Genomic DNA, 23,785 nt, shown 5'->3' on the forward strand with positions numbered 1-23,785 from the left:
TTCTCAGTTTCACTTTAGAGAAGGTTTAATTAACAACAATTTTTAAATTTTCAATGTAAGACGACTCTATTGATGATTCATTCTAATTAGGTTGATTCACCTTTCAATTTTTATCTATTTTGAAAACATTCAGATAACAGTGCCTTACTACAATTTAGGCTCCAATCGGAACATTTGTATGATATGATATCCAGTCCAGATAAGCACCGACTCGGGAATAAACTGCAGGGAAACCATTCTCGCAACCGTCAATGGACCCATAAGAAACGACTCCAATCTAAACAATTTGAAAGATTATAATCAGGATAATCAACGGGATAAGCTTCATATTACCAGAGTTGTTTGACCATTGATGACAGCAGTTAGTGGTCCACCGGAGTCTCCCTGACACGCATTCCGGCCGTGCTCTCCAGAAACACACACGTGAAAACCATGAATCATATTTGGAAAAACCTTCTCACAGGCCTCGTTCGATATGACTGGATTACTCACGAAACGTAGCTGCAGCTTGATATCCTCAGAGATTTCTTCATACTCTTCACTACCCAAAGCTCCCCATCCGGAAACAGTTGCTTCCACACCAACAAGATCCATCTGAGCTTCCGACTTAGAAGGCAACCTTATCGGTTTTACTCTGTCGCTTAGCTTGAGAACAATCGGAAGTCTCAAAATGGCAATATCATTTGTAACATCAACTGGGTTATATTTGGGATGCACCAACATATCATGAAACGTAACCGGTATTTCAATGCCAGCTGGATCTCCGGGAAAACTTATGGTATTTGTTCCGACGATAACGGTTCCGTCGATTGCACCACCCAAACAGTGCGAAGCACTTAGCAGATACTCTTCTGAAATTAGCACCCCACCACAAAGCGTCCCTGACCCATCAGGAAAATTCACTAAAATGGCCACCTGAAACGGAAATTGCTTCCCATTTGCCACGACACCACCCGCTATCGCTGGAACAACTGCACTTTGCATTCTCAGATCGAAAGGCAATTTCTTAATAAAATACGTGGAGGATTTCAACGATCTAGCAGGCGGTTTAGCAAACACGATTGAGCCCTTCGATACCATGGTGACGACAATGACCCCCAGAAGTAAACCTCTAAAGAACATGGTTGCTGCGATTGCCCTTTTCAATTCACCGCGATTGCTTCGTCCGACTATAAAATGAAGAAAATACTGACCACATTCAATCGGGGCAATCGTTTTTATCGTCTTTACTAGCAGCAGGTGATATCTATTCTTCTGCAGAACTTGTCGTCTACAGATCGGTGCGCTGAGATAAAATTGTTTTCGGAAATACCGTGTGGCGTCCGTTGGGATGGCCTAGGGCGACCATGAGGGCTGGAAACATTCTGAAAAGCTATGGAAGAAATAGTATCCCTAGTTTGCTTGTCTTAATTGAAAATTTACGACATTCTGCAGTGAATGGGAAATGAAATCTCGTATAACTGAGTAGGAATTTTAAATCAAAATGATTTTAACGTTCAAACAGCAACTTAAAGGTCAGTTAGAACAAAATTATAGCACGAAAGTATTTTGTCCTCATTCGAATATGTATCTAAAAAGACTGTACTCGAAAAAATAGAGGCACACAGTAAAATATGAACGAATTGCTGAATTGCTTTCGACGACCATTTTTCATACGTAAGTAAGTTCGTTCTTTAACGATTAAAGGGTGTTCGGATCAAAAAGTGGTCGGACTAAATAGCGTGTAAATCGAGTATTTTTTCATTAAAAAAATCAAAGTATCTTTCTTTTAGAAGTTCAATATGTATATAAAACGGAAAAAATACTCACCTAAAATTCCGGTTGGCCTAGTCCAAATTGCCGAGCCTTTCGTTTGACGCTTGCTATTGTTGGGAACTTTGTAAACAATGTCGTATACAACTTTCGAGATCTTGTTTTTGCCTAAGGATTTTCTTTTCGTTGCAATTTGGGGTCACTATCTTCTTATAAGTTGATAGTCAAATCGTGTTTAGCTTCATGCACGGTTGTAGACTATATTTTCCAACTTATTTGCGACATCTCGAACGGAGAGGTTGGGGTTGTGCTTGAAAGCGCTAGCCACTGATCTGTTCGCCATTACTGAGCCCGACTTCCTGTTGAGAGCCATAAGCAGAGAGCACTTTCGGACGGGGTGGAAAGAAGAGACAACAAACAACCAACACGTTCTGTGGTTAAAACTGGAATGACTTTATTGCAAGCAAAAACTTTCTTATAGACAGAGAAAACCCTTAGCATTTTACTTCTACCTGCGTGTGTTGCTCACATTTTCCGAGATGGGGCGAATGCCAGTACTTTCGATTTCCTCCCGATCCAGGTTCACCGAACATTTTTACGGTTGATTTCGATACATTCAACGATTTTCCTATTTCTGAGTGCGTGTGGTTTGGATTTACACGACGCATGTACAAAACTTTGATTCGTAGCTCCTCTTGCTTGGACGCCATTTTGATAACTAAAGATCTAATGTCAAAATCCAAATAGAAGCATCATTCTGCACACATACACCTACAAAATCTATCTCGGCTCACTGGTGACCGCAGACAATGACACCAGCCGTGAGATCCGGAGGCGAATTATCAGCGGAAGTCGTGCCTACTATGGACTCCACAAGCAACTGCGGTGGAGAAGACTTAGCCCTCGCACGAAGTGTAACCTGTATATGACGCTCATTAGACCGGTTGTTCTCTACGGCCACGAGACATGGATATTGCTCGAGGAGGACCTGCGCACACTCGGGGTATTCGAGCGACGAGTGTTAAGAACCATCTTTGGCGGCGTACAGGAGAACGGATTGTGGAGGCGAAGGATGAACCACGAGCTCGCGCGACTCTACGGCGAACCCAGTATCCGGAAGGTGGTAAAAGCTGGCCGGATACGCTGGGCGGGACATGTTGCGAGAATGCCGGACGACTGTCCTGCAAAACAGGTGTTCGCTACGAATCCGGTAGGAACAAGACGAGCGGGGGCGCAACGAGCGAGGTGGTTAGACCAAGTGGAGCGTGATCTGGCGAACGTGGGGTGCCCGAGAAATTGGAGAACGGTTGCCATGGACCGAGTGAATTATAGGAATTATGTTCGTCAAGTTATGTCGTGAGACGGAATACTATGTAAATAAATTAGAGATTTACCGAATATTCGGTTGGCCGAATATTCGGCGCCGAATATCGCCGAAAAACCGTTAAGCCGAATATTCGGCTCACCGAATAGTTGAGCTAAGTATTTGGCCGAATAGGCCGAATAGGCCGAATATCTACTACAGACTTGTAAATTTTTCAAATAATTTTGGATAATTTATAAAATATCCAAAAGTAATGTTGTGAAAGCTACACAATCATTAAACATGTATGGTTTCAGCAAAGCATCTAAGGTGTATCAGCGTATCTTTCACTGTAGATCCTACAGGAAAATGTTGAACGGTATCGCTTAATACTTTGATTATAATTTATTCCAGATTTTCTGGAAATATTCAGGTATGCCCATAAATCCAGTAAAGAATCCAGATAAGTCAAATCTGGCCGGGATGTCCAGATATTGTTTAATATTTCCCGAATTTTGCTCAGGTTTATTCAGATTATTTGCTAAATCAAATAAGAATCTCAAATTCCTCTATAATTTTTTTTAGATTTTGTGTTCAATATTTCATAAATTTGTAAATATACATAAATTTGGCCCTTTTCAATTTTTTTTCAAAAATCTTTCTGAATGCCTGACCGTCTGGATACGTGTGGTTGAAAGTATGGTTTGCTTAAGTTTAAAGATCATCTGTTTATTCAACAACTATTTTAAAGAGACTTTGCTAAAATTCGACCTTCATCAAATTCAATATCAGAGCTGCCATTTCAAATAGCTCGACACCTGTTTCGACATGTTTTATTCCAGATTTCACCGGAACGCAATCTCTTTGGTGATAAACGCCCTAGATGCGATTAGTCATCTGATGTCTTTTCAGTTATTGGTGACATTTTCAAAATCAGAAAGACTCTTACTTAATTAAAAAAATATCTTGTATGCATCATCGGATAATATCATCTGGTTTAAAATAATCGACTAAAAACATGAGGAGCACCCATATGGAAGAAATAGAAAACATTGTAATAATCGCTTAAGGTTTTTTCATTGAAAACTCAATAGAATATTCGACCGAATATTCGGCCGAATATTCGGCCGAATATTCGTTTGGCCGAATAGTTGAAAAGCTCAATATTCGGTATTCGGCCGTTCGCCGAATACCACTATTCGGTACATCTCTAAAATAAATAAACACCTACAAAATGAGGGGTTTTTTTTATATGAATGATTAGAAACAAAACGGCATATTTAAGTTGGCCACTTTTTGAATTGAACACCCTTTATAAGGCTAAATAAGGGCGCTAGTATTAGTAACAAATTGGCCTCAGCCATAACCTCGAAAATAGAATCACTTTTGGCGTTTCGGTTTCATTTACTTTTCCCAAAACTCAAGAAAAGATTTCATAGCAGATTGATCAACTTATTGCAGAATGATCCGCACAACTTGTTACTAACATCCTCTGGTATGATTTAGTATGATCCCAATTGGAAAAAAGGACAACCAAGATGCGGGAATACTATTTCAATCTTATTCAAAATCATAACGGATCAAATTTTTTAAAACTTAACGGATTTCCTATATTTAATGTTAATACTGAAAAATCAGTTCACTTGGCAGTGCCAAGTTGGCACCACAAGGCATAATAAGAAAAGTCAAAACAAGAGAACCTCGATATCGGGTTTTTCTAGAGGAGGATAAGACGATATGAGGTATGGAAAAGCGTCTTTCCAAGTGCATCCTTTTAAAAAAAAAACGCTGTTGATCGCTTACTTTTAGAGGTTAGGGTTGAGGCTTTTTGTTAAAGTGGTGTTCTACATGAACTATCTATATATCATAATTCAGGACTAAAGGCATAACGATATGGATTGAACTTTTCAAACCTTCACGATAAGAAGGCATGTTTTGGAAAATAGGGTCTCATTTTTATATGACATCGCAAATCACAGGGTAATGGCGAGGCTAGATCCCATTTTCTTGTAGTCATAATACTTTTTTTTTGGAAAAAAAATTAGCAACTCGCTGCCTTTGACAGTTTCTTACTTACACGATTTTCCAGATGAATTAGAGGTGATTTTTTTAAGTTAAAAAAGACTTTCTACTGAAGAGAAGTAAGCCTTGATTTTAGAACGACGCACGCGTTTTTGTTTTCGTTCATCGAAAATTTGAAAAAATCATCGTTTTTATAGAAATTAAAGGACAAAACAGTGACAAACGCTTGGATAAGTGACCGGCGGAAGTTCCCGAAGTAGTTTTTGGATTGATTCCGAATGCTGAAGCCTGGTTGGTGAAGGTGCATAATAAATCCTGATAATTTTGGTGATGTGGAAAGGATTGGTTTTTATTCCGCTGATGCTTGGCTCGTTTGATATGATAAACCTTTTAATTCTCAATACAGAAAGGTATAATAAGTGAAAATATTGAGAACAAATAAATTTTAGGATGGCCTTTCCTTGGAATTGTGCGTAAGCCATTTTTTTCAACGGTATATGTGCTTGTGGTTGAAAAGAAGAAAAATCCATCAAACTTGAAGTGAGAATCGAAGAAATGATTAATCAAAAGCCAACTGGCTGGCGTTCCATAATAGTGTTTTGTTAGAAATAGGCGCAACTGTCTTATTTATAAAGTGAAGATAATATCTTTCTTCAATGGGAAATAGGATGCACATCGGAGACCATTACCTATGGTTGGCGAAAGAGTTTTTTGGTGACATCTGTCAATTTTTCAACTAAAATTCAATAATTCACGATATAGATTTCTTGATTATTTTATGATAACAGCAATGTTGTTTTTCTCAATTTCGCACATGATCTTTGTAAAATATTCCAGTTACGAGGTATGGCTGAGTCGCCCAGTAATCAAGTCTTCTAACTCCCTAATAAAGTTCACCTAGCTTCCTACGCAGTTTAAAAAATCATTGCTTTATAAACTTCTACTGCTTGTCTTATTCCATTGCAAGGTAAGACGAGTGTCTGTTACTCCTAAATTTGCTGCTACATAAGGTCCGAGTTCACAGATATAACAGATCAACATTCTCTACACTCTTCACTTTAGGTAGCTGGCATTGTTTTCCCAAATGGTGATGGAACTGTACTCCGAATTCGAGGTCATTAAGAAAATAGAAAAACTGAGCTAATTTTACTGATAGACTGATAAATACATGCCTCAATTTTTTCGTGACCAGTCTTTGCAATCTTATCGAGATTATATATGTTGGTTATCTTCAGTTGCTGACGAATGTCGCTACTTCGCAGGTAGCGATAGTAGTTCGTCGGCACGAATCGAAGAAAAAAACAAGCTCTCAATTCTTCCCTCTTAGGAGGTCTTCGTCTCGAACACAAAACCACAACATTCGGGGGTTCCCGTAATGCGTAAAAGGAACTACAGGTGCTATCTGTAGTATTGAGATATACAAGAGTTAATAAAAACATGTAACTTTTTCAGTTCCCTGTGGGAATTCTTGAATTTCTTGAAAAAGAGTCGTAAACGACTATAGTAACACAAATTTTAAAACATTTATACGATTCAAACAATATAAACATTTTTAGTTGGATTATGACCCTAAAACCTGATACCGGTCTTCACGGTGCAACATGGGTGCGATGTTCATACACTTGAACACGACTTATGATGTTTAAGATCAACATGCTCATTCGTGAACACAGTTGTACCTGTATAAAAGTGAAAGTTGAAGCTCATGTGCAAAAGTGGATACGCATCCAGTTTCATTAAGATTTTAGTCTGTAAACCAGTAAGCTGTAATCCCAAAAATATTATAATTTATATAGTGCATTCACATAACGGTCAAACCATCCCTCATAAATTCATAAAAATAAGGGCGATAGCTAAACAGCAGTAAGTAGGTAAGTAAGTAAGTAAGCAATTAAGTGAAAATTTACAGCCAGGTACATACAGATATGCTCAGTTCTGTCGATCTGGGTAAGTACAAACATCCATGTTTAAACCCGACGGGGACGACCTTACTCTCATTGGAAATTATAGGGAGCCATTCTAATCAGGGTAGAATGACGTCTTCATGGACGTCATACGTCGTTACGTAAAGTTCCGAACGTGTCCCAAGCATAAGTCCAGGATGAGTTGCACTCGATCGGCCAGACACCCCATATGAACTATGAAAGTAGGGTTATACGTGGCCTCGCAACACTTTCTGACTTGCGATGATATCGTGAACACAATGTGGTGCAGAAGACCCTTGATATGTGGCTAGCGATGGTTTCGCAAGAATTATAATCATGATTGGAGATTGCAATAGATCGCGAACACCAGAGAACTCCCGTGCGGGAGCTTTTCACGGGGCTCAAACCTAGGGTTTGAGAAAAAGAGGGGAACTTGACCTCTTGGGCAAGTACTGTTTTCAGTAACCGACAGAGGTTATGTTGTTAACTTTCTGTAAAACAGTTGAGTGAAAAACTTAATCAACCTTGAACGCAAATAAGAATCCAACACAAAGTTTTTTTTTTAAATTTCAAGTTTATTTTTATTACAAATCTATTGAGATAATCCTACATCAAGCCCATTACTGCCGCAAAACAACATCCGAGTTGGTGGCGATCCAGTTGAGGAAATGTGTAACTCGCACGAAACCGGAAGGATGTCCGGAGGCGCAGCCGTTAGCGTGTACGAACGAGGCAATTCCAACCTGGACGCTTCCGATGGCTTCGCGAACGGCCAATGGACCACCGGAGTCTCCGTTGCAAACAGAGCGGCCTCCTTCCGCCGATAGACAAATGTTTTGGGCCCCAATCAACAGGCTGGATCCCCAGATGGCCACACAATCAGCATTGGTCATGATTGGGTTGGTCGTGTAGTAAACAACATTGGAAGCGAACTGGTTATCATCCGAGGTTCGTCCGAATCCGGAAGCCCAACCGACCATTCCAGCAAAAGTGCGGCTTTGTTCCGAAAGAGCTGGTAGGTTGATCGGCTGTACTTGAGGCGTGAATGTGGCCGGTGTTGCCAATCGAATGGTGGCAATATCGTTACGCAAGAATGTGGCAATATAGCTCTCATGAATCGTGAAACTACCGAAATCGATCCGTTGTTGAGTGGGTTCGTTTATAACACGGTTATGAGCTCCTAGAATAACTTGACCTTCAGTTGCATCAGTTGTACCACTTCGCAGACAATGAGCTGCGCTCAGGATGAAGTTATTAGTTAGAACAGTTCCACCGCAAATACCACCAGCTTCTCCGAATATGCTCAGCACGGCCACCTGATAGGGGAACTGATTGGGCGAGGCTTCCTGTCCACCGACAATGCGACTTCCGGCAGATGAAGTGGGACGCAGGGCTTGCAATTCCGGAGCCAGCTGTTCCCAGAAAGAGTCGAGCTCCTCGATGCGTTTGTACTGGGACCAATCATAGTAGGTGGCGCTACTAGCTACGGCCAGCACGGCGAATAACAAAACTAACGTCTTCATGGCTACTGCGATGCGATGCAAAACAATACTACAACTCTAATCCAGCCTTTCCCTTTGCTTTTATATCATCAAACGAAAAACAGCATTCTAGGTTATCTGCGCTGATTAGGGCGAGGGAAATTTTACTTCGATAAGACGAAATTCGGATATTCCGAAACCCAAAAAAAGACAGATAATCTATTGAACTATTGAAAGACTGACCGAAAAAAATGCGTCAAACGATTGTTCAGGACTCTATAGTTTTACGGTGTATGGAGTAAACTAACGTGGAAAGTAGCTCGAACAACGAACGAATTTCGAATCATAAAACATACATTAAGAAAACATGAACGTTATCTTTTCAAAATATTACCGTTTGGAAAGATAAAGTACTCACAACAATAAAAGTTTATTGGAAATTTAAAGCGCGTGCTACAAATAGAATGACGTATTTCAGCTGTGCACGTTAGCGTGACCAAAACAACGATTCGAATTTCTAATTTATGAAAAAAAATCATACAACAACGACGAAAATGACAAAAATGACAAAAATGACAAAAATGACAAAAATGACAAAAATGACAAAAATGACAAAAATGACAAAAATGACAAAAATGACAAAAATGACAAAAATGACAAAAATGACAAAAATGACAAAAATGACAAAAATGACAAAAATGACAAAAATGACAAAAATGACAAAAATGACAAAAATGACAAAACTGACAAAAATGACAAAAATGACAAAAATGACAAAAATGACAAAAATGACAAAAATGACAAAAATGACAAAAATGACAAAAATGACAAAAATGACAAAAATGACAAAAATGACAAAAATGACAAAAATGACAAAAATGACAAAAATGACAAAAATGACAAAAATGACAAAAATGACAAAAATGACAAAAATGACAAAAATGACAAAAATGACAAAAATGACAAAAATGACAAAAATGACAAAAATGACAAAAATGACAAAAATGACAAAAATGACAAAAATGACAAAAATGACAAAAATGACAAAAATGACAAAAATGACAAAAATGACAAAAATGACAAAAATGACAAAAATGACAAAAATGACAAAAATGACAAAAATGACAAAAATGACAAAAATGACAAAAATGACAAAAATGACAAAAATGACAAAAATGACAAAAATGACAAAAATGACAAAAATGACAAAAATGACAAAAATGACAAAAATGACAAAAATGACAAAAATGACAAAAATGACAAAAATGACAAAAATGACAAAAATGACAAAAATGACAAAAATGACAAAAATGACAAAAATGACAAAAATGACAAAAATGACAAAAATGACAAAAATGACAAAAATGACAAAAATGACAAAAATGACAAAAATGACAAAAATGACAAAAATGACAAAAATGACAAAAATGACAAAAATGACAAAAATGACAAAAATGACAAAAATGACAAAAATGACAAAAATGACAAAAATGACAAAAATGACAAAAATGACAAAAATGACAAAAATGACAAAAATGACAAAAATGACAAAAATGACAAAAATGACAAAAATGACAAAAATGACAAAAATGACAAAAATGACAAAAATGACAAAAATGACAAAAATGACAAAAATGACAAAAATGACAAAAATGACAAAAATGACAAAAATGACAAAAATGACAAAAATGACAAAAATGACAAAAATGACAAAAATGACAAAAATGACAAAAATGACAAAAATGACAAAAATGACAAAAATGACAAAAATGACAAAAATGACAAAAATGACAAAAATGACAAAAATGACAAAAATGACAAAAATGACAAAAATGACAAAAATGACAAAAATGACAAAAATGACAAAAATGACAAAAATGACAAAAATGACAAAAATGACAAAAATGACAAAAATGACAAAAATGACAAAAATGACAAAAATGACAAAAATGACAAAAATGACAAAAATGACAAAAATGACAAAAATGACAAAAATGACAAAAATGACAAAAATTACAAAAATGACAAAAATGACAAAAATGACAAAAATGACAAAAATGACAAAAATGACAAAAATGACAAAAATGACAAAAATGACAAAAATGACAAAAATGACAAAAATGACAAAAATGACAAAAATGACAAAAATGACAAAAATGACAAAAATGACAAAAATGACAAAAATGACAAAAATGATAAAAATGACAAAAATGACAAAAATACAAAAATCACAAAAATCACAAAAATGACAAAAATGACAAAAATGACAAAAATGACAAAAATGACAAAAATGACAAAAATGACAAAAATGACAAAAATGACAAAAATGACAAAAATGACAAAAATGACAAAAATGACAAAAATGACAAAAATGACAAAAATGACAAAAATGACAAAAATGACAAAAATGACAAAAATGACAAAAATGACAAAAATGACAAAAATGACAAAAATGACAAAAATGACAAAAATGACAAAAATGACAAAAATGACAAAAATGACAAAAATGACAAAAATGACAAAAATGACAAAAATGACAAAAATGACAAAAATGACAAAAATGACAAAAATGACAAAAATGACAAAAATGACAAAAATGACAAAAATGACAAAAATGACAAAAATGACAAAAATGACAAAAATGACAAAAATGACAAAAATGACAAAAATGACAAAAATGACAAAAATGACAAAAATGACAAAAATGACAAAAATGACAAAAATGACAAAAATGACAAAAATGACAAAAATGACAAAAATGACAAAAATGACAAAAATGACAAAAATGACAAAAATGACAAAAATGACAAAAATGACAAAAATGACAAAAATGACAAAAATGACAAAAATGACAAAAATGACAAAAATGACAAAAATGACAAAAATGACAAAAATGACAAAAATGACAAAAATGACAAAAATGACAAAAATGACAAAAATGACAAAAATGACAAAAATGACAAAAATGACAAAAATGACAAAAATGACAAAAATGACAAAAATGACAAAAATGACAAAAATGACAAAAATGACAAAAATGACAAAAATGACAAAAATGACAAAAATGACAAAAATGACAAAAATGACAAAAATGACAAAAATGACAAAAATGACAAAAATGACAAAAATGACAAAAATGACAAAAATGACAAAAATGACAAAAATGACAAAAATGACAAAAATGACAAAAATGACAAAAATGACAAAAATGACAAAAATGACAAAAATGACAAAAATGACAAAAATGACAAAAATGACAAAAATGACAAAAATGACAAAAATGACAAAAATGACAAAAATGACAAAAATGACAAAAATGACAAAAATGACAAAAATGACAAAAATGACAAAAATGACAAAAATGACAAAAATGACAAAAATGACAAAAATGATAAAAATGACAAAAATGACAAAAATACAAAAATCACAAAAATGACAAAAATGACAAAAATGACAAAAATGACAAAAATGACAAAAATGACAAAAATGACAAAAATGACAAAAATGACAAAAATGACAAAAATGACAAAAATGACAAAAATGACAAAAATGACAAAAATGACAAAAATGACAAAAATGACAAAAATGACAAAAATGACAAAAATGACAAAAATGACAAAAATGACAAAAATGACAAAAATGACAAAAATGACAAAAATGACAAAAATGACAAAAATGACAAAAATGACAAAAATGACAAAAATGACAAAAATGACAAAAATGACAAAAATGACAAAAATGACAAAAATGACAAAAATGACAAAAATGACAAAAATGACAAAAATGACAAAAATGACAAAAATGACAAAAATGACAAAAATGACAAAAATGACAAAAATGACAAAAATGACAAAAATGACAAAAATGACAAAAATGACAAAAATGACAAAAATGACAAAAATGACAAAAATGACAAAAATGACAAAAATGACAAAAATGACAAAAATGACAAAAATGACAAAAATGACAAAAATGACAAAAATGACAAAAATGACAAAAATGACAAAAATGACAAAAATGACAAAAATGACAAAAATGACAAAAATGACAAAAATGACAAAAATGACAAAAATGACAAAAATGACAAAAATGACAAAAATGACAAAAATGACAAAAATGACAAAAATGACAAAAATGACAAAAATGACAAAAATGACAAAAATGACAAAAATGACAAAAATGACAAAAATGACAAAAATGACAAAAATGACAAAAATGACAAAAATGACAAAAATGACAAAAATGACAAAAATGACAAAAATGACAAAAATGACAAAAATGACAAAAATGACAAAAATGACAAAAATGACAAAAATGACAAAAATGACAAAAATGAAAAAAACAACAAAAACAACAACAATGACAAAAATGACAAAAATGACAAAAATGTCAAGAAATGACAAAAATGACAAAAATGACAAAAATGGCAAAAATGACAAAAATGACAAAAATGACAAAAATGACAAAAATGACAAAAATGACAAAAATGACAAAAATGACAAAAATGACAAAAATGACAAAATAACTAAAATTACTAAAATTATAAAAATGACAAAAAATCTGTTTCGTCAGACCATTTGCTGACATTCGGATTGGGAAATAAAAATCGACTTTTCTTGGGGAGAAATTAAACTTAAAAGGCATTTATTGCATGTTCATTTATAACTACAGTTTTCCCGCGTAAAAACTGTGACTTGATATATTGGCAACACTTCATAAATTGTTGTGCAGCACTTGGGCAGTGGAAAGGAGAGACTTTACTACTTGGTGGTAGAACTTGGAATACTTTTATTTCTAACTTTACGTTCTATTTATACTAGCCTATCTTTATGGTTACATTTCTTAATTGTTTATTTCTTATAACACCACCATGCGTGTGTTGTTATTCATCTCATCGATTGCTGCGATGAGACGAATCTCAACATAAATCACTTGGACTAACGCTTCGCTAGATTGTAAACAATCTTGTGTGAAATGCGCTGATCAGAGTGCCCAATATTGTTGAGATTCAACAAATAACAAAAATGACAAAAATTACAAGAACTACAGAAATTACTAAAATTACAACAAAAAAAACAAAAATTACAACATTCACTAAAATATCAAAAATGATTTTTTTTTGTGTTAAATGCCGTTTTTAATTTTTTTTTGTTTTTCTTGTTTTTTTTAGATTTGTTCAAGATTTGAGAAATCTACTCCAAGTAAATTGAAATCATGTTTTTTCAGTTACTCAACATAAGCCTTTTTCTTTCAAAAGTTTTTTTGATATACGATACAGCTTAAAATAATTACGGCAGGAGGGCTTTTGACAGGATTTATTGTATTGTTCAGTAGATGACATTTCAAAAAAATAATTGAAATTTGTTTTCTTTTTTTTTACATAGCAAAAACAATGTTCATATTAACAATAGCGGTTAAACAAGGAAAACAAACCCCGGTAATACCATGCTGCTTCTGGTCATCTTCAACGAAGCTAAGATCTCGGTGGTATTAAGAATATTTGTATTGCAAATAAAATGACATTGTTCAAATTGGTAATTAAATACAATAAAATTTTTACAAACTTTATTCAGTCTGGTTTTCGATTAATCGGGACGAGTTCCTCATCGCGGCGCCACAATGCCGGTATGCTCCTCGATCCAGTCCAGATAGTGGGTAATGCGCGTGTTCACAGCGGCACGACCTCGATCGCACCCTCTAATGCCATCGAAGTGGAACGAATGAATACCAATCAGGAAAGTACGACCAGCTTCCTGAATAGTTACCGGACCACCTTCATCACCCTACAATAAAGATTTATGAATGTGCCATCCCAAAGTTTGATAGTTTACAAAACTCACATTACACGCTCCTCCTTCACTGGTCGATTTGCAAATGTGCTCATCGCGGATGAAGCTGTGCGTAATTCCACAGGCGAAGTTCGAAATGATGGATTCCTGAACGAAACTTAATCGCTCTACCGGAATCCGTTCGTTGTCTCGGTTCCCGGTATTACCCCAACCGGCTGTAGTTGCCATCCACCCGTTGAAGTTTGTGGCCATATCGGAATGCCTGGGCAGTTGCACCGGTCGGACGTGATCGTTGATGGTGGCGTCTCGGTTCATCGTCAGAATGGCAATATCATCGCGGTTCAACAGCGAGCTGAACCTCGGATGCGGTAGAATGTGCGAAACTCCGATGACCTGCTCGATGCTGGCCATCGAACTGGCTCCCAAAGCGATGGTCATCGTTTGAGGTTGACTGCGAAAAGTAGGCTGTGAGCTGTATTCGAGGTTCAAAATTTTGAAAAGTCATAGCTTACTTGTTGATGCAAGCAGCCGATGTTAAAACATGGCGTGCGGATATCAAGGCCCCACTGCAGAAGGAATGTCCGGATCCACCATGAATGAGGACACCGGCCGCCCAAGGAACTCGGGAGGGTTCGGCTTCGTGGCCATTGGAAATGGCACTGGCACTAGCTACCAGAAGCGCTAGCACAACGAGAATTAACTTGTTCATTCTGAAGTTGGTAGCGCACTAATTCGGCGGCTGTGAAATCGATTTGGTTTTAATCATCTGCTAATTTGAATGCCCAGGATCACCATGGGGGGTGATAAGCGGTTGAGCAATAAATCCACTTCAGGTACAAATCTACCCAAAAAGTGAGAATAAACTGATAACTTGGGTTTCCACCTGTGACGCTTGTTTTTGTTATTCCTCTAAATTGCCAATGAGAAAAAAAACTAAAACACAGGAACAGAAATCCCAAAGACCATTCAAATTAGGACTTTCGAGCTGTTGGCAGAACTTGCATTATGCTTTATTGTTGCGTTTCGCGTTAAAAACCTCAGAAGACAGTTTCTTAATTGAAAGTTTACTCATACATTGTTAAATGCAAAAATGGGCTGAGGCTGAGATTAACAACAATATCTAATCGAAGGATTGACTGTCGACAGCTGCAGTACCAAATCCGAACACCTAGCTGTTAGTTATTTCTGGACACCCACAAAGCTAACGTCCGTAGTGATGAAGCTCGTCTACGCTTTCCTATGGTTTGTGGCTTTCGCGGCTAAAGCGAGCGTCGCCATTAGCAGCACGGATCCGGAGACACAAATCAGCGGTGGTACCGATGCTGGACCGAACGAATTCCCTTTCGTGGTGGGACTACTGATTTCCGGAGAAGAAACCCACCAATTTTGTGCTGGGGTGCTGATTAGTCCTCGCCATGTTCTAACAACGGCCAACTGCGTTATCCGGTATATTGAGTTATTAAAGTAAATACAATCTAGTAGGCTGTTAACTTCAATTTTTACAGACAAACAACGCTAACGATAATGCTAGGTTCATCGGACATCACCCGAATGCAGCAGTTCATTCCGGTGATGAACATCCGAATTCACTGGAACCACAGCTCTACGTTTATCAACCGTGCCGATTTGGCCATTTTGACAATGGTTCGGGCCGCAAATTTGAACGATTCCGTTGCGGTAGCTCGACTTCCGAGACGATCTCAACTGGGTACGACATTCGAGGGTTTCGGTGCCACCCTCGTTGGCTGGGGTTACTCGGGCAATCGAGAGGATGAAACAATTCCGCTCCAGCATCTCCAGGTGGTGCGTAACCCGATCATCACGAATCGTTCCTGCAGCCTCTCCCATCGATTCATCACCGATGAGCACGTTTGCAGTGGAGGTGACAACGGTGGACCGTGTGACGTAAGTCTAGTTTGTTAAACATGGTTTCTTTAATTGGTTAAAAATATTCTCTTCCCTAGGGTGATCAAGGAGGTCCGGTGATGATCACCGAAAATGGTGAACCCGTGGTGATTGCAATTCATTCGTTCCACTTTAGCGGTATCAGAGGGTGTGACAGGGGACGATCTTCGGTGCACACTCGGATCACCGAGCATTTTGATTGGATTGAAGAATTTTCCGATGCCGTGATAAGCGATTAGACGGTGCATATGGCTGCTTGTACTACTGACTTGTTGTTAGCTCACAATCTTATCAAATATTTATCTTGCCCTACTCAGTGGCAGTTCAAAGCAATAAAAATATTCTTGAAAATCTATACCCACCAGTGTTTCTTTTAAAGTTGAAAGGATGCCTAGGTTCCTCATACTTCTGCTATTCGTGTGCATTGCGTCAGCAGTCTCACCACCCGAATCCAACGGAAGAATCAGCAATGGAGAAAACTCATCCCCCTACGACTTTCCTTCTGCTGTTGGGCTACTGATCTCCGGGACCTCGGACCATACCTTCTGCGGCGGAGTGTTGATTTCTACACGATTCATCCTAACTGCAGCCAGATGTGTTGTTGGTACAAATACGATCACTGTCCTAGCAGGAGCCAGCGATATGACGCGGATCGTTGATGTCATTCCGGTCCTGAACATTCCTTCGCACATTATCATCCATCCCAACTACAGTTCGTTTTTCAATCGAGACGATTTAGCAATAATTCAGCTGTCCCGCCCGATCGTAGCCAGTGATCTGGTTCAGATAGCGAATCTACCGAGACGATATCACGTACCCTTCACCTTCAACGGTTGGAACTCGACGATCGTCGGGTGGGGTAGTTCCGGAAACCGGGAAAACGAACCCCTCCCTCAGCAACATCTACAACACGCCCATGGTGAAATAATTTCCAACTTCGTTTGCGGACTGTCCCATTCGTTTGTGCGGGAAGGTCATGTTTGTACCGCGACCGAATTTGGTGGACCTTGTGATGTGAGCGTTTACTTTCAATTAATCTCCATAGCAAATTGATAAAAAAAACCATATTTCAGGGTGACGAGGGTAGTCCCATCTATGCGGAGGTCGATGGTGAAAAGCTTGTGCTGGCCATACATTCGTTTCACTTTTCCGGTATCCGAGGGTGTGATCGGGGTAGATCGGCCGTCAATACCAGGCTGACCGAGTATTTGGATTGGATCGAACAGAATACCGATGTGGTGATTTTAAATTAGATAAATTCTAGAGTTCGGTTTGATTAGGTCGTATGTACCAATATAAACAAAACTGAGTTATCTGCAGCAAACAATTGACAAAGATGTATTCTTATGGTCGGTATAAATTTGGTTTCATTTGATCAATGAAGAACTTCACCAAATTGATTTGAATTCAGGACGTAAGTATAATAACTTTCTAATGTTTGAGTGCAATTTGGTTTTTGCGTCGTTATGCTGTGTATTGCTGGGATGCAAAAGGTCGCAAAATCAGATGAGTACAATAAGCTTCAATTTTCTCTTTGTGAATAGCCAGTAGTTTTTTTTTCAATACAGTGGCAGCCAAAATTGTTGAAAGTTATGGATGCCTTTTCGCACATCTCGATCGGCCAGTGGCGCCTTAGTTTTTGCCCGGAAACGTCCAGGAGGATTCCCAACAGTCACATCCAGAGAGCAAAAATTCATTTCGATGGACCATAATACTTACGCATTAGGTCGTTAGTACATCTTCATTGATTAAAACTTAATTAAAGTAAATTTCTAGAACGTCAGCATGTTCACCGTCCATTTTTACGCTGACAACAAATTTACAGATGAACTGGACCAGCAGTCATAATATGAGAATTGAAAATTCGATTCAGAACTTTTACAATCGATCACATGACCAGTGCCCCAAAACAAACTCTAAAATTCGAATGTAAGGCATATGTTTCAGTTTCTGAAGGGATGAGTAGTATCTAGAACACACTGAAGTGCTCCATCTAATTCAACGGTTTTTTTGCCAGATTTCACGACTATTTATTCTGTCTGAACAGTTCAATCAACTCGCGAATAGTCCGTAGTGAAAATCCGTGACGAGTTTCATTCGAAAAAGGCAAATCCGGTGCGGAATTAACTTCACAATATTTTTGTGAATCCCCTATTGTTGTCATAAGTGCCACATTGAATGCTCCCTTCAAAAACGTTTATCCGTAGCGTGATCGACAAACGTTAACCAAATGTCAAAAGCTACGAGCATGATGTCTGCCAAAACAACGAGGTCCACATCACAACCATCTCTTATTGCTGAAAGTGACTTGCAAGCTAAAAAACGCTCGCGAGAGGATCTGGATGTGGCTGGTACCGAAAACATTGTGAGCCTAAACGACCTATGGACGAAGATTGAAGCGAAAATCGATTCTTTCCACACGCAACTTGGAAAGCGAATTGACGATATCGAAAGCAAGCTGACTTCACTAAAGGATGAGTGCTCTGTACAAATCAACACCTTGGCAGCCGATATCAACGTTGTCAAAGCGGAGGTCCACCTAGCCCATGAAAATACCAATCGCCTAAGCCGGAACCGTGAACTAGTTATATCTGGGATCCCCTATGTGCCCCAAGAGGATCTCGGTAAAATATTCCAAGGATTAGCCGTCACTCTTGGTCTCAGTTCATGCCCCATTGCCGAACTAAGCCGACTTGCTAGATTTCCAATTATTCCTGGATCAACACCACCCATTCTCTGTGAGTTTGCCCTCAAAAGTTCAAAGGTAATTTTTTACCAAAGATATATCGGTTCTAGAGCTCTAACGCTACGTCATGTTGGTTTCGATTCCGACAACAGAGTTTACCTGAATGAAAACCTTACTCTTGAAGCGAGGAATCTACGCAATGCGGCTCTTAAAATGCGAAAAGAGGGTAAAAAAATCGAAAAAGTGAATACAAGAGATGGTGTTGTTCACATAAAAATCCAAGGCCGCTCTGATATGATTGCTATTACAAGCCTAAATCAGCTATCGGCTATCAACGAAACAAACCTTTCCTGAAAAGTTTTTCTAATCCTTCCCATATTCCTTTGAATCCTATCCTTTTTTCCTTTGACTCCTATTACCGCTCCTGAAAGTAAAAAAAACTCAAGATACGTACAAAAACCCTTTCCTAGTAAAATCATTTTCCTGCCCACGATTTTCCGTGATTCCGATCCTTAGCTATCCGTGTATCCACTCCCCTCCTAAAAGTCATGCAGTTTCTACTGCCCACCGTGCTGTTGCTGCTGCTGCTGCTGCCCTGCTGATGCTGATGTTGGTCACCGTTCCCGATGCTGCCGATGGTCCCCCTTCTAGATGATGCGATGTTGTTGTTCTCCGAATTTGTTGCGGCTAATTTATCCACCCAAGATGAACCCGAGATGTTGCCCTGATATTGGTCACCGATTTTGTTGCTGCTCATGTTCGCCCCAACATAAGCTCCTGATGCGTGCTAGTTTGATGTCATCATAATTTTGAAATCAGCTCATTCAAAGCTTGGAAATCAGTGGATCAAGGAAAAAAACGACGTCATCATTATCATCATTATCGCTATCATCGACACTATTCCGATGACATCACTGTCTGGGATCCCCCATCAGCCGAGAGACCGACGCCTATACTCTTGAGAGATTATCCTACCCGAAGCTGCCGGAAAACGAAATCAATCCAAACCAAAACATCAACCCGATGGTATTCCTGTGCTTGGAGGTACCTATTGCCAATGCATGGCCCTATGGATCGAATGGATGGAGAGGTACCTAATGAAACAAGTTGAGCACCACTGACTCTCAGTGTGTGCTGCACGGCTAACTTTTACCCAAAACACAAACACGCAAAACCCAAATCTGTAGCAATTACAATTATTTACTAATACGACATTTTAAAAACTTAAACTAGCTTACATATTTACTCACGGGCCCGTTTTCCTACTCTAACATCAAACGCACAACAATCATATCACAGCTGCTTGGACGGCACAGGTGTATCACAGCTTTAATTTTCGTATTGCAGTCGTATCCGGTTTACTGGCAACCCTGCCTGGCTGCACTGCTTCGACGGGCGTACCGCAGCTGCCCGGAGCACTTCCGATGACTTCCGGCTCGCTCTCCTCGCGTCCGCAGCTTGATTTCGCAAAAACGGGACTCGCAAAACCAAGATGGCGAAAATCGAGTCCCGAAAAGCGATTTTCTCAGCTCCCAAAAACGACCCTGTTGACAAATAATCTCTTTAGCATTTTTGGAATTTCCGTTTTGCAGGTCCGTCACTCACCCAGTTGGGGCCGCCTGTTTGTTGCTAAAGAAAACTTCCACCGTCGGTTGTGTGGTCGTCGAGGAGGCGATACGCCTCTTGCTCGAGCCTGCGAAAAACCATATTCTATAACACAATTCTTGTGGTAGAATTCTACGGTTCACTCACCCTATGACGGCTTGTCGTATGAAGTGCCACTTCGTATCTCACTTGGTTCTATTTCCGTTTCGGTAATCTGTGTTCAGACGACAGTAAGTTAGGAAAGGTCATCGAGGTAGAAGTTTATTTTTCCATTACCTTCGTTTTCCAGTCGCAGTGCAATGCTTCAGTGCTGCAGTGCAGTGCTTTCCGCCTTGTGTTTGATTGCCGTCGAAATGCTCACCGCCTGGGAATCAAACATACGGATTTCTTTTTTACTCTGTTTAGTAATTATTTGCCTGGTCTCACCTTCCGAAAAACTGCAGCTGATGCTCTTCCAATATTCCTGCTGTTCCTTCTCAACAGCGATGGCGAATTTCTACAGGAGAAGAACGATCCGGGTCACAATTTGCAAAGGCAAATGCTGGTGCTAGATGTGTTTCCTTTCGTTGATGTTGTTTTGTTGATTCTTGTTTTCGTTTTTTCTTCCCACGTGTGCATTTGACATTTACACTCTAAGTTCTAAACAAACATTTTTTGGTAGGTTTACACTCAATCACTACACGCTCAGAACAAAATAGCTAGACAAACTTAATTATAATGCTACATACACTACCGCAACGGAAGAATTTTTCATGAATCGGAGACAAACGATTCATGAAAAATTCAAAAACCTCTATACCTAGGCAACGATCAGAGACATCGGTCTGGCCACCCTAAGGCAACCACGAAACTACGCAAGCCACAGCAATGCTTGCCAGATCGAAACTTAAAGGCCCAAATCAAAATACTACTCCAGCGACTTCTGGAAGACTTGACCGAACGCCAACGAGTCTTGGCAAATCGTCTCTGACCGTTCCTATACCAGCTTCTAAATTCTCGCCTCCGCTACGGTTACGAACACAACACAGTAGCTTAACTTAAAACATTTGCTCAAAAACACAAAACATTGAACAAATTAAAAAATTAAAAAAGAGGTTAAAACTATGGTGATAAAAAAGGAGGGAAAAGCAGCAAATCCATGGAAAGGGAGAATTTAGTTCCCTGATCGCCAAGAGCCCGAATGAAGGTTTTACCGCGCCTCCAGATCGCGTTGCTTTTGAATGGAGGGTTTTCTTGACGACCCCGTTTATGCCACTTCCCCTGAAATTAGGACAAGTTCAGCATGTGGTTCAAACTCTGGATTCACCTCGTATGTAGTGACACCATTCCAGATTAGTACGGTTTGTCGTTTTGTTCCAAGACTGTATTTTGGTGGAGTATACTCTATTCGTAGCTGGTGTGGCTCATAGATGGTTTAATGGTGCTGTTGTCCAGATGTTGCTCTCCGCGGCTCGATTTGTTCCGATCGGCAAACGGTCTGTCTGTCCGGATTTTCGTGGAGTGGTCATCCGTTGTTGGCAGTCGTGTTTCTGCGTGCATAGCTGGATTTGCTGGTTTGTCACGTTCCAGTAACGGCGTGACAGCGCGAGGCATGTACACGGTCAGTTTCTCTCGCCCTGACTAACGGATCGCGCTCAAGAGAGCTTCTTGCTGGTTTGTCACGTTCCAGTAACGGCGTGTTTGCGTTTAGCATGAACACGGTCAGTTTCTCTCGCCCTGACTAACGGCTAGCCCGCGGGAGGCCTTGCGGGTAGAAAGGTGTCTATATCGGTGATGCATTGATTCGCCTAGCTTTGACAAACCAACGCTGTCTCTATTCGAAACTCTCTGTGAACTGCGTCCAGCCCACAGAGTACGATTTTTCTCGGTTCGTGAACGGGAAGCGCCTTGGCGCTGAGGAGTCATTTCCGGGTATTCTCGGTCTGCATGGTCCTGTTTTTGACCTCCATTTACTGAGGAGCCTGTCCAGACGATACCTGCACACTCCGTACTGCTTCAGTATGTGTTGTCCATGTCGAGGAAATTACTGCTGTCGCTCGGGGAGCAGATTTGCAGCGTGAATTCCGCACTGTCGCTGCGGATGAGCTCTATCCGCTTGCGAAGGCGTTAACCAATGCTCTAGTCGGGCATACTGTCACGTTCGGTGTAGTGTGGTGATTGACGCTGTGCGTGTTTGCTGAGTCTAAGAAGATCTCTTTGTTGATCACCCTTGGTGATGGACGTAGCTGTATAGTCGTCAAGCGAGGAGGTAGTGAAAGGTGTTGTTGCTCGCTGCGCTTGACGATGGCTCGATTTGTCCCGATCGGCAACGGTGTTTTCGGCGATAACGCAGTCGTTCACAGGCCTAGCCTGTCGTCATAGCTGTGATAATTCGAGGAGATAGCGAGCGATGATCCTGCTAAATGCCCTCGATGGTGGCACGATTTTTCCCGATCGGCTAACGGTGTTTTTAGCGCATTGAGCGTAGTGGTTCACAAATGGTGGTTGATCTGCGTCATAGCTGGAACATGGCGGTATTGGTAGTTTGCGGCAGAGAGTCGATATGGTAGTAGCGGCCGTCATGAAGTCTACTCCGCACAACTTCTGCGCAAAACTGTAATCCGCGGGGTTCTTGATGTTGTCCTGACAATCCCTTTGACTGCAGCGACGTGGTGTTTGGAGCTGCTGTACTTTCCAGGATTTCCAGCATTCCAATATCCCAAGCGCAATTCAACGCTAGTTCGGCGTCAGGAACGTGTTGTCGTGGTCCGATAGGATTGGAGGCGAGGTTTCAATGTGTGTATGTAGGTCCATCAGCCGTCTCAATGTCGTATTTTGTGTGTGTGTTGTCAGCAACTGCTTACATAGCTTGAATTTCTCTAGTCGGCTTTCATGTCCTTGGCATGATACCGACCCCGCTTTCCTGATTGGACGTCTTCCAATTCGTATAGGTTGGTGCCCAGTATTTTCCTCACGATTGCCGGTACAAACTTGGGATCCAGTTTTCGGTTGATGTGATCTGCCTTCGATGAGAGAGTGAAGTTGCGACGCCATACTAGATCACCCTCCACCGCCACCACCACAACGCTGCAAACTAATGAATATACCACAACTCTATATTAAAAAATTGTGAAATAGCCTACGAGTAGTCCCTACCATTCCTTCAAAGAGCGATAATTTGCTCACTGGAATGGTTTTACATTTTGTGAAAAAAAAAATTGTATTGAAATGAATTGTTAAACTGTTTTGATAGGGTTTTGTGCCTGTTGGAGAAGAGGCTTGGAATAAGCTTAACTCCACTGGGCTTTCCCTATCCGAGGAAAAAAAAAATAAAAAAA

The 23,785-nt window shown here is 38.8% G+C and overlaps 4 protein-coding genes and 1 long non-coding RNA gene across 5 annotated transcripts; 2 read left to right on the forward strand and 3 right to left on the reverse strand.

Annotated features, from left to right (window-relative positions):
- Nucleotides 1-139: 139 nt before the first annotated feature.
- LOC129750498 (transmembrane protease serine 9-like) lies at nucleotides 140-8,548 on the reverse strand. The gene is made up of 3 exons (XM_055745461.1): nucleotides 7,627-8,548; nucleotides 334-1,270; nucleotides 140-277 (listed from the first exon to the last, which is right to left on the reverse strand). The coding sequence occupies exons 1-3, from the start codon at nucleotides 8,523-8,525 to the stop codon at nucleotides 155-157; spliced, it is 1,959 nt and encodes a 652-aa protein (XP_055601436.1). The 5' UTR covers nucleotides 8,526-8,548; the 3' UTR covers nucleotides 140-154.
- Nucleotides 8,549-13,815: 5,267 nt separating this feature from the next.
- LOC129758241 (serine protease 1-like) lies at nucleotides 13,816-14,996 on the reverse strand. The gene is made up of 3 exons (XM_055755707.1): nucleotides 14,785-14,996; nucleotides 14,324-14,723; nucleotides 13,816-14,266 (listed from the first exon to the last, which is right to left on the reverse strand). The coding sequence occupies exons 1-3, from the start codon at nucleotides 14,979-14,981 to the stop codon at nucleotides 14,087-14,089; spliced, it is 777 nt and encodes a 258-aa protein (XP_055611682.1). The 5' UTR covers nucleotides 14,982-14,996; the 3' UTR covers nucleotides 13,816-14,086.
- A 423-nt stretch (nucleotides 14,997-15,419) lies between these two features.
- Nucleotides 15,420-16,505, forward strand: LOC129758448 (brachyurin-like). Its single transcript, XM_055755945.1, has 3 exons — nucleotides 15,420-15,718; nucleotides 15,778-16,177; nucleotides 16,237-16,505. The coding sequence occupies exons 1-3, from the start codon at nucleotides 15,489-15,491 to the stop codon at nucleotides 16,414-16,416; spliced, it is 810 nt and encodes a 269-aa protein (XP_055611920.1). The 5' UTR covers nucleotides 15,420-15,488; the 3' UTR covers nucleotides 16,417-16,505.
- A 53-nt stretch (nucleotides 16,506-16,558) lies between these two features.
- On the forward strand, nucleotides 16,559-17,496 carry LOC129758501 (brachyurin-like). Its single transcript, XM_055756007.1, has 2 exons — nucleotides 16,559-17,191; nucleotides 17,251-17,496. Exons 1-2 carry the CDS (start codon nucleotides 16,565-16,567, stop codon nucleotides 17,428-17,430), a joined length of 807 nt encoding a protein of 268 aa, XP_055611982.1. The 5' UTR covers nucleotides 16,559-16,564; the 3' UTR covers nucleotides 17,431-17,496.
- A 2,810-nt stretch (nucleotides 17,497-20,306) lies between these two features.
- Nucleotides 20,307-23,343, reverse strand: LOC129755696 (uncharacterized). The gene is made up of 5 exons (XR_008739307.1): nucleotides 20,895-23,343; nucleotides 20,745-20,832; nucleotides 20,616-20,682; nucleotides 20,469-20,556; nucleotides 20,307-20,407 (listed from the first exon to the last, which is right to left on the reverse strand). It is a non-coding gene; the product is annotated as an uncharacterized LOC129755696 (long non-coding RNA).
- Between the last annotated feature and the right edge of the window lie 442 nt (nucleotides 23,344-23,785).

This window comes from Uranotaenia lowii, chromosome 3, assembly GCF_029784155.1.
Source record: "Uranotaenia lowii strain MFRU-FL chromosome 3, ASM2978415v1, whole genome shotgun sequence".
Lineage (NCBI taxonomy): Eukaryota > Metazoa > Arthropoda > Insecta > Diptera > Culicidae > Uranotaenia > Uranotaenia lowii.